This window comes from Muscardinus avellanarius (genome assembly GCF_963383645.1).
Source record: "Muscardinus avellanarius genome assembly, chromosome: X".
NCBI lineage: Eukaryota > Metazoa > Chordata > Mammalia > Rodentia > Gliridae > Muscardinus > Muscardinus avellanarius.
The window spans coordinates 41,636,180-41,652,190 of NC_137792.1; the positions used below are offsets into that span (position 1 = coordinate 41,636,180).

Genomic DNA, 16,011 nt, shown 5'->3' on the forward strand with positions numbered 1-16,011 from the left:
TGATAGAGCATTTGCCTCATATGGGTAACACTCTGGGTTCCATCCTCAGCATCATAAAGCTAAAAAAAAAAAAATTCAACTTACAAGGATATTTTCCTTCTCTTCTGTCCTTATTCCCCTCATTTTACCATCTAGCATGTCTACTTACAGCCTGCCCACCTTCAGAAGTTATTTAAATTCTACTCCTAGGCTTCTTCAAACAGGAAACAGGCAGGAATAGCAGTATCTCTGACAAAATTCTTCTGGGAAATAAATCAGGTGAAACAATTGCAGCAGTTAAGATCTGTTATTGGCAGGCCAATAAGATGGAAGGATTATTTTGCTTACAGGTGGCTATCCTCTCTGCCCTCTTCCCTGTAAATCCCCTTATCCATCCCTCTGAAATGTTTCTTCCACAAACTTGTATCCCTGTTGGCCTGCACAGGCCACATCCACTGCAGTCAAAACAAGGATATGAGACTCTTTGCCAAAGTTAAAAGCGCATCAAACACGCCTAGCATTTATTACTTTAATCACAAACCTACAGACCCCTCAGTATACCCTCCTTGGGGCCTGGCCCCAGCAATCCAAAGCTGATGACCTCAGGTATAGGTGGCAGGAATGGGTAGGGAGTGTCTCGATAACTGGGAAAACAGGGAGAATCCTCCAAATGGAGAACTGGGTGGGGGATGGAGGTTGTGGGTGACCTAGCTTCTGAGTAGGGTCAATAAAAAATTAGATAAACAAATGAGAGGGTAGAATACATTTCTGTATCCCTTCCTCCAAGCTTGTCTTACAGGGGAGACTTCTGTTTCTTCCTGGGCTGGGGAACTCCCTAGAAGGGACCCTTCCTTCACCCTGGTCTTCTACATGTTGAACAATGCTGGGGTGCTGGTTCTGGGCACCTGGGCTGGGGCCTCACTAATCCCCATCCCCTCCCCAAACTTTCCCTAAATGAGGAAGGCAGGACTCTGCCCAAGGTCAGAGGCCTCTTACTCCAGACCTAGGTCTGGGAAGTCAATCTGTAGGATTTCAACTTCCGCCCCTTCCTCCAGGAGCAGGGTCAACTCAGAGCCCTCCTAGGTCAGGTCCGGTTGGTCCCAGGTTAAGGCGGGGAGCTTAAGTACCGCTCCTCCCTGCGGTGTGGAATGCTTGCATGGGATGTTGCTAAAGGCCAAGGGCAGGGCCATGATCTCTAAGTGGGGTAAGCCATGAGTCTTCCACACCTGAAATATCTGTGCTGGGCTCTTCCTATAGGAAAGGGGCCGGGTCACAGCCTCACTTCTGTACCTTACCTAGGCAGTTCAAGGTTCACGGGAAAGGGGCAGGGCTTAAACCCCCAGGGATGGGACCTCCATCATTTTGGCTCCTCTTCCAGTGCCAACATGGGTTTGCTGGCGGTTCCCAGAGACCGGATGGAGCAGTATCCTAACAACTCTTATTCCAGGAGACCTGGTTAGAGCAGTCCTTTAGGGGACAGAGTTGGGACCTCAGTCTCCTCCTCTCTCCTGGGCAAGGGTGGGACCCTCAGTTCAGGGGCAAGTCTGTGATCCCCAAAGGAGAGACCCCAATCTCACAGCCCTCTTCTCTAAATACCTGCACTGGGCTGTTCCTTTGGGGGAAGGGGTGTGGCCTCATCTGACTCCTCCTCCTTGCCTATTACAGGGGTGGGGCCTGGTCACATCTCCTCTTTCCCCCTGAATTCCTGGGTAGGGCAGTCTCATGAGAGGGTGGGGGAAAAGGCGGGGCCTCATCCTGACTCCTCCTCAGTTCCTGGGTGGGGAAATCCCAGGGGAGGGATGAGGCCCAATCAGGATTCCTCCTCCATGCTGAAGCTGCTGCGGCGGCTGCTGGCCTTGGAGACAGCTGGGGAGACTGATGAGAGCAGGGGATCTGAGGCAGCCCGCAGAGGGGACAGGGCACCTCCTGACAGTCCTCCCACCACCCCCTCCTCCTCCTCCATCAGAATGTCCTCCAGCCCCAGGTGGAAGGGGTCTCCCAGGTCCCCCAGGTGGTCACTGGGAAAATGCAGGTCCAGAAGGGCATCCGAGGGTGGTGCTGGGGGCTGCTGATGGGGAGCATTCTGGGCAGGCCCCCCCCCTACGTGAAATGTCGCTGTGCCTGGCCTGCCCTCCTCCTCAACGTCCAGCTGCTCTGGCTTGCGGCTGTCAGAGGCCAGGGGAAGCAGCCCTGGGTTGGGAGGTACTGGTAGCCCGTGGATCTGGGCCTGCAGTTCTAGCTCCTGTAAAAAATAGGATTGGGGCAGAATAAGATGCAGTTGAGTCAGAGATGGAGTGTAATGGTTAAAAGGGCAGGTTGCCTATATCCCAATTCATCCCCCGCCACTCTCACTGCAAATAAAGTCTAATAAAGGTTCCTGTCGCCTTACATGGATGTTGTGAGGATTAACGAGATCATGAATATAAAGCTCTCATCATAGTTCATGGCACAAGGTAAGTACCACATATATTAGTGGATATTCATTAGTATTCTTAGTAATGTTGTGATTGTTACTTATCCTCGTCATCATCATGAGTCAGAAAGTCTGGGGATCCCAAGTATGCCAAGAGGGGAAACCCTGGCTTGCTCCTCTGCCTCTGCCTGCAGGAAGACCCCACCCTCACTCCTGACACCACCTCCTCCATCCGGACCTGAATTCTGAGCTGCAAGCTGCGGTTGGCCTGCTCCAGGGATCGCTGCCGGCTCTCCAGGTCCTTGGAGCGCTGTTGCTCCTTCTGCAACTTGCGGATGTAATCCACTGAGGCCTTCAGGATGGTGCCTTTGTTCCAGCGCATCTCCCTGTGTGGCCCAAGGCAAGGAAAGAGGGGAGATGCTGCATGTGGAGCCTTAGGAGCTGAGAAGGGACTGTGCTGGGTTGATGGAGCACCCTACCACATGCCTAAAACTTGAGGTGGCAGCACATCCAGGGTAGGAAATGCTGGGGTGAAAACCCCCTGCCTGGAACCTTCCAGCAGTGCTGATCACACCCTGGAAGCCCTCTGTGACCTGACACCTCCTGGATCTCTTGTACGTCCTCTGATTTTGCTCCCTAGAGCCTCACTGGCTGCTTAATGCTTCAGAGACATGGAAATCTACTCCCATCTCAGGGCTGCTCTCCTAGCGGTGTCCTTTACCTACAATACTCTTGCCTAAACATCTAAGTGGCTCCCTGCCTGGCTTTTTCATTGGCAGTGCTGCAGATGAAACCTAGGGCCATGCACATGCTGAGCAGGTGTTCCATCAACCTTAGGCTCTTTATTCAGATGTTTTCCTTTCAGGTGTGGTCTGTCCGGTCCCACCCTCCTTACTCCTAGCAGTCACCCTCCCTGACACTCCCTCTCACCGTCTTTCTTTTGTTTTTCTTCTCTTTTGAGGTATTGGGAGTTGAATGCAGCTATACCACTGAGCTATATCCCTAGCCCTTTCCATACTTTACATTTTTTTGCGGGTCTGGGGATGGAACCCAGGGGCATTCTACCTCCGAGCTACACCCCCTGCCCTATTTTTATTCTTTGAGACAGGGTCTTGCTAAGTTGCAGAGAACCTCATTAAGTAGCTGAGGCTGTCCTGGAACCATGATCCTCTAGTCTCAGCCTCCAAAATGCTAGGATTACGAGTGTGCGCCACCATGCCTGGCGTTTACATTTTTTTTTTGGTGTGGTACTGGGGTTCCTGGAAGCCCTTCTACCTCCAGGCTACACTCTCAGACCTATTTTGTATACTTTTTTATTTGGAAACAGGATCTCTTAAGCCAGTGCAGCTGGCTTCAAACCTGTGCGATCCTCCTGTTTCTGCCTCCCAAGCGCAGGGATTAAAAGCGTGCGCCAGGCTATTTTTTACTTTTTTGAAACAGGGTATCGCTAAGTTGCTGAGCCTGACCTTGAGCCTATGATCCTTCTGTCCCCCAGTCTTCCAAGTACTGGGATTGCAGGCATGTGCCACCACACCTGACTTCCATATTTACTTTGAGAAAGAGTCTCACTTTCTTGCCAGGTGTGTGCGTGCACCTGTGTGTGTGTGTGTTTGTGTGTGTGTCACCTATGTGTCTGTGTATGTGTGTGTGTGTGTTACATTCTACCTCCAAACTCTACCCACAGCTCTATTTTATTTTTTATTAGGAAACCGAGTCTCACTAAGATGAACTTGTGATCCTTCTCTCAAGCTGGCCTTGAACTTCAATCCTCCAGCCTTACCCTCCAGAGTTGCTGAGCTTAAAAGCATGTGCCACCACGCCTGACTTCCTTCTGTTCTTTATTTTTTCCCCGTAACACTCATTGGATGGATCTCATGGATTTTACTTATTGATCTTGTATCCTCTCTGTCCCCACTAAAAACTAAGTCCGCGAGGTCAAGGATCTTTGCCTCTTTTGTTCCCACTGGTGCCCTCAGGGTCTAGCACAGTACCTGGCACAAAGCAGATCCTCAATAAATCAATCTTGAATGCATAAAGTGCTAAATGAATAGAATACTAAGTATGTATATCCTACAGGGAGCAGAGAGGACATAAAAACCATAATATCATGCACTTAAAATCTTAGATGGGGACCAGTGAGGGTCTACAAATTCCACTCAGTCTGAGACCAAAGGAGAACTGCTACTTAGGCGGAAGGCTCACCAAAGAATGACTTCCACAGCACAGGGCACCCACCCACCCCTCCCGCTGGCCTGGGGCCCCCAGCCCGACTCACGGGTCATTGGACTTGGGGATGAGGGTGCCCAGCTCCTTGATCCTATCGTTAATGTTGAATCGCCTGCGACGCTCAACTTTGGAGGCAAGGGATGAGAAAGAAAGAGTGGGAAAGAATGGTCAATGGGCAAAGGAGGGGAGAGAGAAAGCGGGGTGCTTGGAGGCCATTGGAGGGCAGGGCTCCGCATGGAGGGAAGGCTGGGACTTAGAGCAAAGCAGGGCTGTGCAGCGCGTGGGCAGGTGTGCAAGCTCTCAGGCTTACTCAAGTTGTGATTGTCTTTCTTCTGGCGTTCCTTCAAAAGGGCCTTCGCCTCAGTTTCTGGAAGAGAGTGGGGGGTGGTCAGGGCGTCCTGGCACAGAAGGAAGGAATACATGCAGATGCAGAGAGAGGGTTGGTGGGCTGGGGAGCAAGGGAAGTGACTTTTTTGACAATACTGGGATTGAACTGGAGGTCATTCTACCTCTGGGCTATACCCCCACCCCAGTTTTTCATTCTTTATTTTGAAACAGGGTCTTATTAAGTTGTCGAAGGCCTCACTAAGTAGTTGAGGCTGGCCACGATCTTCCTGTCTCAGCCTCTCAAGTACTGAGATTACAAGTATGTGGCTTCATGTCCAGATTTATTTTTTACTTTGGAACAGTATCTCACTAAATTGCTGAGGCTGGTCTCAAACCTGCAATCCTCCTCTCTCATCCTCCCAAATACTGAAATTACAGGCATGTGTCACTACACCTGGCTGGGAAGTGGCTTTTTAAAGAAATGTGGTCTCATTGTTTTGCCTAAGCTGATCTTAAGCACTTGAGCTCAAGCAATCCTCCCACCACAGGCTTCTCAGTAGCTAGGACTGTAGGTATACAAGCTATGGAGCCTGGCTTGAAGTAACTTTTTTTTTTGCAGTACTGGGGCTTGAACTCAGAAGCATTTTATCTCTGAGCTGCACCCCCAGCCCTATTTTTTATTCTTTATTATGAAACAGGGTCTTAGTAAGTTGCAAAGGACCTCACTAAGTAGTGGAGTCTGGCCACACACCATGATCCTCCTGCCTCAGCCTCCCAAAAGCTGAGATTACAAGTGTGCACCACCACACCTGGCTTGAAGTGACTTTTTTTTCAGATATTTAAAATTTTTTTAAACTTTTTATTGGTGCATTATACTCATACATCATATTGGGGTAAAAAACTTGTGTGTACATACATATACACATCACCGATTTAACCCCTATAAAATTTTTTTTGAAGTGATTTTTTTTTGTGTGTGTGTGGTACTAGGGATTGAACCCAGGGGAATTTTACTCTGAGAAGACCCACCTTCAGCTCTACTTTATATTTATTTATTTATTTTGGTGGTACTGGGGTTCCTGGAAGCCCTTCTCCCTCTGGGCTACACTCCCAGACCTATTTTATTTTTTTGGAAGCCAGCGCTGCTGGCTTCGAACCTGCACGATCCTCCTGTCTTTGCCTTCCAAGTGCGGGGATTACAGTGTGCCACCTCGCCCAGCTTTCTATTTTGTTTTTAAACAGGCTCTCACTAAGTTGCTGAGGACCTCCCTAAAGTTGCTGAGGCTGGCTAAGCATCCGGAATCCTCCTATCTCACTCTCCCAAATACTGGGATTAAAGGTGTGCACCACCACACCCAGCTTGCAGTGACTTTTTTTTTCCTTTTTTGTGGTACTGGGGCTTGAACTCAGAAGCATTCTACCCAAGAGTGACACCCCTAACCCTGTTTTTTTATTTTGAAACAGTTCTCACTGAGTTGCAAAGGACCTCACTAAGTAGCTGAGGCTGTCCTTAAACTGCGATTCTGTGTGTCCGCCTCCCAAAAGCTGGGATTACAAGCGTGCAACACCACACCTGGCTCTTGAAGTGACTTTTTAAAGTGCCTCTCTTGCTGGGCGTGGTGGCGCACGTTTGTAATCTCCACCCTTAGGCCGAGACAGGAAGATCACACAGGTTCGAAGCCAGCCTCAGCTACTTAGTGAGGCTCTCAGCAACTTAGTGAGACCCTGTTTCCAAATAAAGTATAAAATAGGTGTGGGTGTATACACTGGAGATAGAAAAGCCTCTAGGTTCCACCCCTAGTACCACAAAAAAAAGAAAGAAAAAGGGGGAAAGCAGCTTAGTCTTTTTTTTTTTTTGGTGGTACTGGGGTTCCTGGAAGCCCTTGTACCTCCGGGCTACACTCCCAGACCTATTTTTACATTTTTATTTGGAAACAGGGTCTCCTAAGTCAGCGTGCGGGGCTGGCTTCGAACCTGCGCGATCCTCCTGTTTCTGCCTCCCAAGCGCGGGGATTACAAGCGTGCGCCACCACGCCCGGCTAGCTTAGTCTTTTTTAAAGAGTACTGGAGTCTTGAGTCGGGCATGGTGGTGCATGCTTGTAATCCTAGTACTTAGGAGGCTGAGACAGGAAGATCATGGTTTAAGGACAGCCTTAGCTACTTAGTGAAGCCCTTTGCAACTCAGTGAGACCCTGTTTCAAAATAAAGAATAAATAAGAGGATTGGGGGTGTGGTTGGAGGTAGAATGCCTCTGGGCTCACTCTCGAGTGCTGCAAAAAAAAATACTGGAGTCTCATGTATGCTAAACAAGGACCCTATCACCAAGCTATATGGCCAAATCTGGCAGACCTGGGGCTCAGCCCAAGTCAAAAGTGGACGCAAGGGGCCAAGACCCTAGCACTTACCAGAAATCTCCCGTTTGATGTTAGGCAGCTCAGCTGGGCAGGAGTTGCTGACAGTGATGGCTGGTGTGGCCACGCCCTGACTGCTGTACACATCAAGCAGATTCCCTGACACAGGCAGCTGGGGACAGTGAGGGCACAGAAACAGTGGTTGGGAACTGGTCCCAGGCTTGGCCTTTCCTCAGAACCAGGCTCCTGACCCTCCACACCTCCCAAAGACAGGCCCTCTAATGCAAGGATTGGCCAATTCCCAGGAACTCTTAATTCTTCAAGGCGATTTCACACAGCAACCCAAGAGAGGGACAGAGTAAAGTAGACTTCCCGTGCTTTGCTGGGCGATCAGAGCCTAGCTGGCATGCCTACCAGCCCTGCCAGGCCCCTCAAATGCCTCAGTGGTCTCTGAAGCCCCTCTCATCAACCCTAGGGCTGGCTCTGAAAAGAAATGCTGGAAAACCATTATTCTCAGGTCTTTGTGAGCTCTGATGCGACATTCCAGTCCTTTAGCTCCTCCCTGCACAACATTCCGATCCAACATTCTTGGAACACTACAACCCAATCTTCTCAGACCTTGGTAAATTGTCATGACAACATTCCATCCAAAATCTGCCCTTCTGGAGAATTCCAACCTAATCTCCAGTCTTTCCCTGTGATCAAGCTGTACCACCTTACCTACCATGGTCTCCTTCTTCTAGCATCTTCATGCATATTCTGATCTCTCGGGGTTCTTTGCCTAACAATTCAGTCTTCGCACTATCTTGTATATAATCTAGTGCAATTCATTAATATGTAAGTACACCGAAGTCCCACCTTCTGATGAACTCTCATGTCTTGAAACCTCCTCCAGCCTGCTGCATCTGTCTAACCTAAGGTCTCAACCTCTAGCTGTGTCCAAATCAGTTTGTGGAGGTGGGATAGAAGCCATAGCCCCTGACATGTTAGGCAACCACTATTGCTGAGCTACACCCCAAACCCCAAATGGTACCATTTTTATAAATGCTTCTATCCTTTTGATAAGACACAGGGGAAAAAAACCAAAGCCATGGCTACTTGGGGATGCCTTAAAGCATGTTTTCAGAGTCTTAGAATATTCCAGAGTCAAAATGTTACATTGGTACATCCCTTGCTCTAGGAAGTTTTAACAGCCCTCTATAAGGTGCCTGCCTCTTGGCCCAATTCACTACAAAAGGAGGAATACATTCTAATCACCCAGGCATGGTGGTACACGCCTATAATCCCTGCACTTGGAAGGCTGAGATAGGAGGATCACAGGTTCAAGGACAGCCTCAGCAAGTAGTGAAACTCTCATCAACCTAGTGAGACCCTGTTTCCAAATAAGAAATAAAATCAAGCTGGAGATTTAGCTCAAAGGTAGAATGCCTCTGGGTTCAAATCCCCAGTACCACACACACACACACACAAAAATACATTTCAACCACTACAAGGTCCACCCACTGGTTATAACCCATACCAAGTTTTGAACCTTTTGATATGTTCCAATCACAACATAGTTTGATTATGTCCCAATGACCTGACTTTTTTGGGACATTCAAATACCTGCATGATTCCCACCTCTTGGTATTTCCCATAGCAAAGCCCAAGCACCCGGGTATGCCCTAATAGTGCCATTAATTCCCCATACCATGTATATGAAAATCTATAAGGGCCACCTGGCCACCACTCCATGCAGCTCAACATATGCCCACGAGCAATGGTGTACAATCCCCCCTCTTTTAGTACAACCCACGGCAAGGGTCTCTTATATTCACAGCCAGCATGGGTGTAGTCTTAGTGATAGAAGGATTGTTTAATTTTCAGACCAACCACCCATCTCAGGGCCTCACCGTGCTGGGGAGCTGCAGCCCTGCGGTGCCTCCAGGCAGATAGCTGAGCATCTCATCGTTGTAACTGGACTCCAGGCTGATGATCTCATCAATGACATCATCAATCTGGGGGCAGAAGTAAATATTGCAAAGGGTTAGAAGAATTGGAAGGGGAGGCTGGGGTGCAGCTCAGTGGTAGAGCACTTGCCTAGCACGCGTGAGGCCCTGGGTTCCATCCCCAGCACCACAAAAAGAATTGGAAGCAGGGTGCAGTAGGGTTGTCTATGGCCTCTTACCTCCTTCTCTGAGCTGGATCCGATGGTGAGCAATGCCATGGGGCTGTTGGGAGCACTGCCGGTGGGGCCAGTGGCGTGAGTAGCCTCAGGCGCAGGCAGTGGCTGGGCACTGGCAGGCCCCGGTGGTGGGGTAAGGGCCTGGGAAGCCAGCTTGGGCCCAAGTGTGGTGGACAGGTACTGTTTCACCTGCTGCCGGCGCGCCTGCTGCAGGTGGTAGCGTGTCGGGTTTTCCAGGTGGGTCTGTACCTGTGGGATAAGCAAGACAGGGGGGGAAAAAGGGGCAAGGTAGAACAGGGCTCAGAGGGGTGATTCTGAGCCTCACCCTGATCCTCTTAACTCAGCTGTTGCTAGGCTCAGTGGGCATCCTGGGCTTAGAATTTGAGAAGTCCTCAAAAATACGGCCACACCTCCCCAAAGACCCAAACTCCCTTTCTAAAAAATCCTTCACAAGCCAGGTGTGGCGGCATATGCCTGTAATCTTAGTACTTGAAAAGCTGAGACAGGGGGATTGTGAGTTCAAGGCCAGCCTCAGCAACTTAAACCCTTTTTCAAAATAAAAAATAAAAGCTAGGCATGGTAGCACACACTTATAATCCCAGCTTTTGGGAGGCTGAGACTGGAGGATCACGGTTTCTGGAGAGCCTCAGCTACTTAGTGAGGCCCTTTGCAACTCAGTGAGACCCTGTTTCAAAATAAACAAACAATAGGGCTAGTGTTGTAGCTTGGAGGTAGAATGCCTCTGGATTCACTCCTCAGTGCCACATACAAAAAGAGTACTGGAGTCTTGTGTATGCTAAACAAGCACCCTATCACCAAACTACATAGCCAAATCTGGCAGGCATGGGGCTCATGAGACCCTGTTTCAAAGTAAAAAGGCTTGGAGGTATAGCTCTGAGGTAGAATGTTCCTGGGATCCATCCCCAGTATCCCCCCAAAAATCCTTCACAGTCCCCAAGATACAACCACTGCTGGCAAGATCTTTCAAAGCTTCTAGAGTACTTTGTTACTCCGAGGCTCCTCAAGACATTCTAATGGTATAAGTACTTCTAATCTACTCTCTCTAACACATGAAGCCCATCCTACAAAGCCAGGGGCCACTTGGGACACTCCGGATCCTCCATAGCCCACCAAGAAATCCTCATGGCCCCCTAAAAACCCTCACAAGTCCACAAGGACACCTTAAACACTAAACACAAGGGACATGAGCACAGACCATTTAAATACTACCAGGAACCTTCCTTAGAAATCCTAGGACCTCATCCAAAAGATACCAGGAACTCAGGCAGACCACCCCTTGCTTCTGTGACCACTGCTCAGTCACTAGGAGGAACTCCCAGGGCCTCTAGGTCTCACCTTACCTTGAGCACCTCCCTGGGCACCTGAGCAGGGGGTGGACGGCCCAACGTGTGGCCCCCAGCAGAGACGCCAACCACAGAGATGGCAGGAGAGGCAGGTGCAGGGCTGGGGAAGGGAGTGGCTGCAGCCTGTTCCCGACGCTCACGCCTCTCCTGCTCTTGCGCCTGCGCCCGCATGAGTTGTTGCCGCAGCAAGACTCGTGATGAAGAAGATGACGACATGGCAGGGGTCCTGGAGCCCCCTGCAGAAGACGATGCAGAGAGTGTAGCTGGGGTGGCTGGTGTGGCCTGCAGTGATATTGGGAGGCTGTGGAATGGGAAATATGGGGCCACAGGTAAGCTAAAAGTCTCTTCCCAAAGGTAAGGGTCATATTGTGCTGGAGCAGACACAGGATCCAGGCCTGTTTTCTGCCTTCAGAAGCCACAACGTGGATGGGACAGACACAGGAACCAGGCCTGGTTGTGGTCCTTAAGGGTCTGATGGGAGGAGACACTGGAACCAGACCCAGTCGCAGTACTCATGGTGAAGCTTAGGTTTGAACCAGTTCATATTCTAAGTGGAGATGCCATTGCTGGGCTTTGTCAGAGGGAACATTAGCCTATTTATTTATCATCATCATTATTTGTGGTACTAGGGATTGAACCCAGGGGCATTCTACCTCTGAGCTACTCCCCCAGCCCTATTTTTAACTATTTTTTGAAACAGGGTCTAAGTTATGGAGGGCCTAAGTAGCTGAGGCTGGCTACAAACCTGCGATCCTCCTTGTCTCAGCATCCCATGTATTGGGATTACAAGCATGCATCACCATGCCTGGCTAGTTTTATTTTGAAATAGGGTCTCACTCTGTTGTTGAATCTCACTACTTGCTGAGTATGTCCTTGAACCTGCGATCCTCTTGTCTCAGCCTCCCAAGTACTGGGATTACAAGTGTGCACCACCACACTTGGCTCAACATTATCCTATTTAAAGGTGAGCCAAAGAAGAATTCAGACTGTGGCAGTGGACTGGCAATGCAGAGAGCCCCCTAGCCCAATCTGGGGCTAGAGATGCTCTCTGAGCTTCTGGGGGGTAGGCATCGGCCTAAAAGGGCACTCACAGGCCTCCCTTCTCCCCCTGCCTGGCCTCTGGTCCCAAAAGCTAGTCAGTCTCAAAAATCTGAGAGATTTCACAATCCTCTCTTCCGGCCCCTCTTCCAGGTCCCCTCCCCTCTCTTAGAGCCCGGGCGGATGACTCAGCACATTTAGACTTCCAGGCTGGGGCAAAAGAGACCAGCAAGGGTTCCTAAGCCATAGGGCAGGTGGGTCTGAAGAGTATGGGAGGGGGCTAGGCAGGGGCTATGGTTGTGGCTCCGCCCACGTGGGGGGCAGGCCGTGCCCTAAGATCTGGAAACTCCTGGCTTAAAGGCATATTTGTGTATGAATGGGTGGCGGGGGGGGGGGGGGGGGGGGGAGGCAGGGAGGTAAGGTTGGAGACCACCTAGCTTGTCCATCTGCCTTCCTGTGTGACAACATGCTCTTTCCGGCCCCAAACTTTATCAAATAGAAATCTGGGCCATTAAGGCCAAATCAGAGAGGGAGAGGCATGGAGAATTGGGAGGGGAGTCAGAGAAGCCAGTCATACCTGGAGCGCAGGGGCAAGGGTTGGCTTTTGAGCTCGTAGAAGCTGTCAGGATCAAGGATGTTCTCTAATTCAATGTCAGCAACAATGCCGGATTCCGGAAGCAAAGAGTTCAGGCTGAGGGTGGGAGGGATGGTGGTCAGTGATTGTCTGGAGAACTCTTCTCTTTTCTCCTGAGACAGAGGGGGAGGGGTCCTCATGCATACTTGGCCACCCTGCTGGATACCACCACTAAGAATTCTTACTTCTGTTCCCCACCCTCTTGTTTTGAGTTACCCAGAGTTGTTTAAGAGCCTGGAATCCCAACCCCCTTGCTCCAGCAATCACTTAGGAGAACCTACAGGGTTTAAAGCAAACAAGGACAATTCACTTTATAGGATTCTCACCTATGCATTCAGAATTCTCCCAGTCCCCACGCTCCCTACTGTTTTCTGGACAGTTCAAAGAGAGATCATGGCTAGACGCACAGGTAGGAGCATCCCTCCACATAACAGTCCATTGTAACACAAACTTGAACACATCACAAAGAGAACTAAGCACAATTCCTTCATCGCTTGACACGAAGAGTTACCACTTTGCAAAGGAGTTTTCCCGGCTCCAGCCAGAGTTCATGGGATGCTGATACACACCCAAATATAAAAATGGAAACATGAAAGGCTCCCCTCACGCCAACGGTCTGGATTTACAAGCGAGAATTTGAGAGGCTGATCTGCCTTATAGTAGCACTCTTTTAACTAGAGGAAACTTTTCAGACCTCTCCTGTTTTTTTTTTTTTTTTTTTAATAAATCAACACGTACACATCCCCAATACCAAGAGCCACTGGCACACAAAAACAAGAATCCATATACACCCTCTCTTCCAATTGTGCCCATCACTACAATGATCTAGGTGGTTGTATGGGATTAGAAGATGGTGAATGGATACACAGAAAGGCTCTCACTCAGCCCGCCAAGCTGGGTACAAGGGCCCTAATGTCCAGGAGCACTTACACACACATGGATAAATTGCACCTTTGAATGTAGTTAGATATAAAATTCTGAGAGGTTATGGGTGACTTTACTTGACAAAAATCCTCTCTCCTCCCCAAGGATCTGTCTTCCTTCCTCTCCTTACCCTCAGATGGGGCCCTAAAACCACCCAGGAAGTCAGGAAGAGGAAGCTAGGGGAGCCGCTGAGCTCAGCACAATTCCAAGCAGAAAGGAGGCAAAGCCCCCTCTCCTGCTCACACACCCATTGCACAGAAGTTGGGAGAGATGGGCTCTGGAGTGGGTAGAGGGATGGAGCTCCCTGCCTGTGGATGGGAGTGAGAAGAGGCCAGAGAGAGAACCCACCAAGGCCAGGATGGTGCAATCGGTACTCACGCCAGCTCTAGGGAGAGACTCGAGATTAGCCCCCAGGAGCTGAGAGGCAGTTGGGATAAAAAGAAGAGGGGGTGTGTGGGTAGGCAGAGGGCAGGGCTGGTTCGGAGGTGAGTGGAAGCAGGAACAAGACCCTCCTCTGGGTTCCCAAATAAGGTCGAGGCGTTGCAGAGGTAGAAGGATAGCATTATCTCCAACCTCTCTGTCTGCCTAGCAGTCTCCCATTCAAGCCCCTGCTGGGTGTGGGAAGAGGGCTTTTCCACTATCTCTCAGCCGGGTGGGTGGACAGCAGTAAAATAATTAATCTGGTCAAGGCTCGTTGAATGTTCTTCTTTTGCTCATCCACACACACTCACAAGGCTGGTCCTACACGGCAGATCTGAAGTAGCCCCAATCCCTCCAGATTCAATGTTAACCCAAACAGAGCAAACAGCCACTGAGAGTCACTAAGCTCCCCAAACAACACCTCTGTTCTCCAGCACCCCTTCTCCCACTCCAAGGGAAGAACACTCCTGGATTTCCTTAAAATCAGTGCCTCACTTGACAGTGTCCCCTCAAATTCGTTCCCCTCACATCCAACTCCGGGACCCCAAATTCAGCCTCTGATCAACCTTGCAAGTTCAGCTATCTCAGAGCACTTTGGGGACACTTCAGAATCTACCTTTTTAGACCCAGTCAAGGACCCCCCAAATCTGACCCTGGTCCCCCTTAATGCACTCCTTCCACGACTCCTTTAAGCCTCAGTCCAAGCAGGCCACTACCGGATTCCTTAGGTGCCCCCCCCCAAGACAGGAGCACAGACATCCTCCAAGTTTAGGCCAAGGGCCTCCAATCCCAGTCCCGGGCGCCCGACGAGGCCCCGGGGCACCCCAGTTGGCACTCCCGGCCCCAGACGGCCCCGCACCTGAGCAGCTGGGCCGAGTCCGCTGGCTTGCGCTCCTCCAACAGCACGAACACGGCTCGAGGGCCCTCCGCGCTGGCCTCTACGCCACCGTCCCGAGCTGGCTCAGCCGCATGAGACATGACGCCCGGCCCCGGGCGAGCCCTGCCAGGCCGGTCGGGCCTTGGCCCGGTCCCCCTAACAAAATAAGAGTCCCCCTCCCCCCGCTCGCCACCGCCTCCTCCTCCGCTAAGCCATGGAGCTAGCTCTGCGCGGGCGGGCGGCGTCGGAGAGATGGGATGGGCCGTGAGTCATCCCCCGCCCTGAACGGACTGACACCCCCCCACACCTAACCCCGGACGACCGCCCTCCTCCCCCTCATCCTCTTCCCCCTCCTCCCTGAGCTGGGGAAACTCCACAGGAAGTGACCACACCGGGGATGGACCGCTTGCCAGGCCACACCCCCTAAGTAAGGCAGCCACTTGCTGAGGGGCTATTTGAGGATCCGCCCTAAACCACGCCTTCAAGGTATAAGGAACAGCGTATTCTACCCGCCCTCATTCAGAGAAGGGGGCATCTAGCCCACGCCCTCAATGGCACAGGCAAATAGACGAGGAGTACTTAGGTTGAATCACGCCTCCACGATTGCGTCGCTCTTTGAGCCACTCCCTCTCTTCTCAATTAGCCCTTTGCAAGATAATATTATGCCGCTCCTTGGGTCTTCTGCGTCTGCGCACCAATGGCCTATCAGCGAGCAGAGGTCGCTAAACCCAGCTTTTAGCTGCAAAATTGCGCCCCCTCCCGGTCCGTAGTAGTAATATCCGGATTCTAGACCGCGGTCCAACCTTGATCTAAGGGTGCATTCTCAGCCAAAGGCATAGCTAAAGGCGGAGGTAGATATAATCGCTGGAGGTGCTTCCAAAAACCCTGTCAATTCGTGCTCGCAATCCAGTCGCCCAACTGATCTTCCTGGGAGCGCTCAGCTTGTTCTATGCCATCTAAAGTAGATGCTGTACTAGGATTGTTGTGCTACACACTAGATGCTAAATGAATCCATGACAGATAGATGAAGGAGTGGATGGATGGAAATTGGGTCTGGTCTTTCGGTGAATAACTTGTAGAACCTGAGGATCCAGGATTGGATATGGTAGGGGATCTCCTCTTTCCAAGCCTCTTCTCTCCTACATATTTGCTATTTAGATTTAAAATTTATTCTTGTGGCACCGTGGATTGAATCCAGGGCCATTCTACCTCTGAGCTTTACCTCCAGCCCTTTTTTATTCTTTATTTTGAAACAGGTAATCATTAAGTTGCAGAGGACCTCACTAAGTATCTG

General features: G+C 50.5%; 1 protein-coding gene across 2 annotated transcripts; it reads right to left on the minus strand.

The window, feature by feature from the left end:
* Nucleotides 1-1,690: 1,690 nt before the first annotated feature.
* On the minus strand, nucleotides 1,691-14,818 carry TFE3 (transcription factor binding to IGHM enhancer 3; the record flags this gene model as incomplete). 2 transcript variants are annotated; one of them, XM_080719252.1, is made up of 10 exons in its annotated part: nucleotides 1,691-2,221; nucleotides 2,631-2,778; nucleotides 4,668-4,743; nucleotides 4,929-4,985; nucleotides 7,351-7,468; nucleotides 9,189-9,293; nucleotides 9,464-9,709; nucleotides 10,822-11,125; nucleotides 12,440-12,553; nucleotides 14,700-14,818. In XM_080719252.1, 10 exons carry the CDS (start codon nucleotides 14,816-14,818, stop codon nucleotides 1,790-1,792), a joined length of 1,719 nt encoding a protein of 572 aa, XP_080575378.1. In that variant the 3' UTR covers nucleotides 1,691-1,789. The 2 variants fall into 2 exon arrangements, with proteins under 2 accessions (XP_080575378.1, XP_080575379.1); XM_080719253.1 differs by lacking the exon at nucleotides 9,189-9,293.
* Between the last annotated feature and the right edge of the window lie 1,193 nt (nucleotides 14,819-16,011).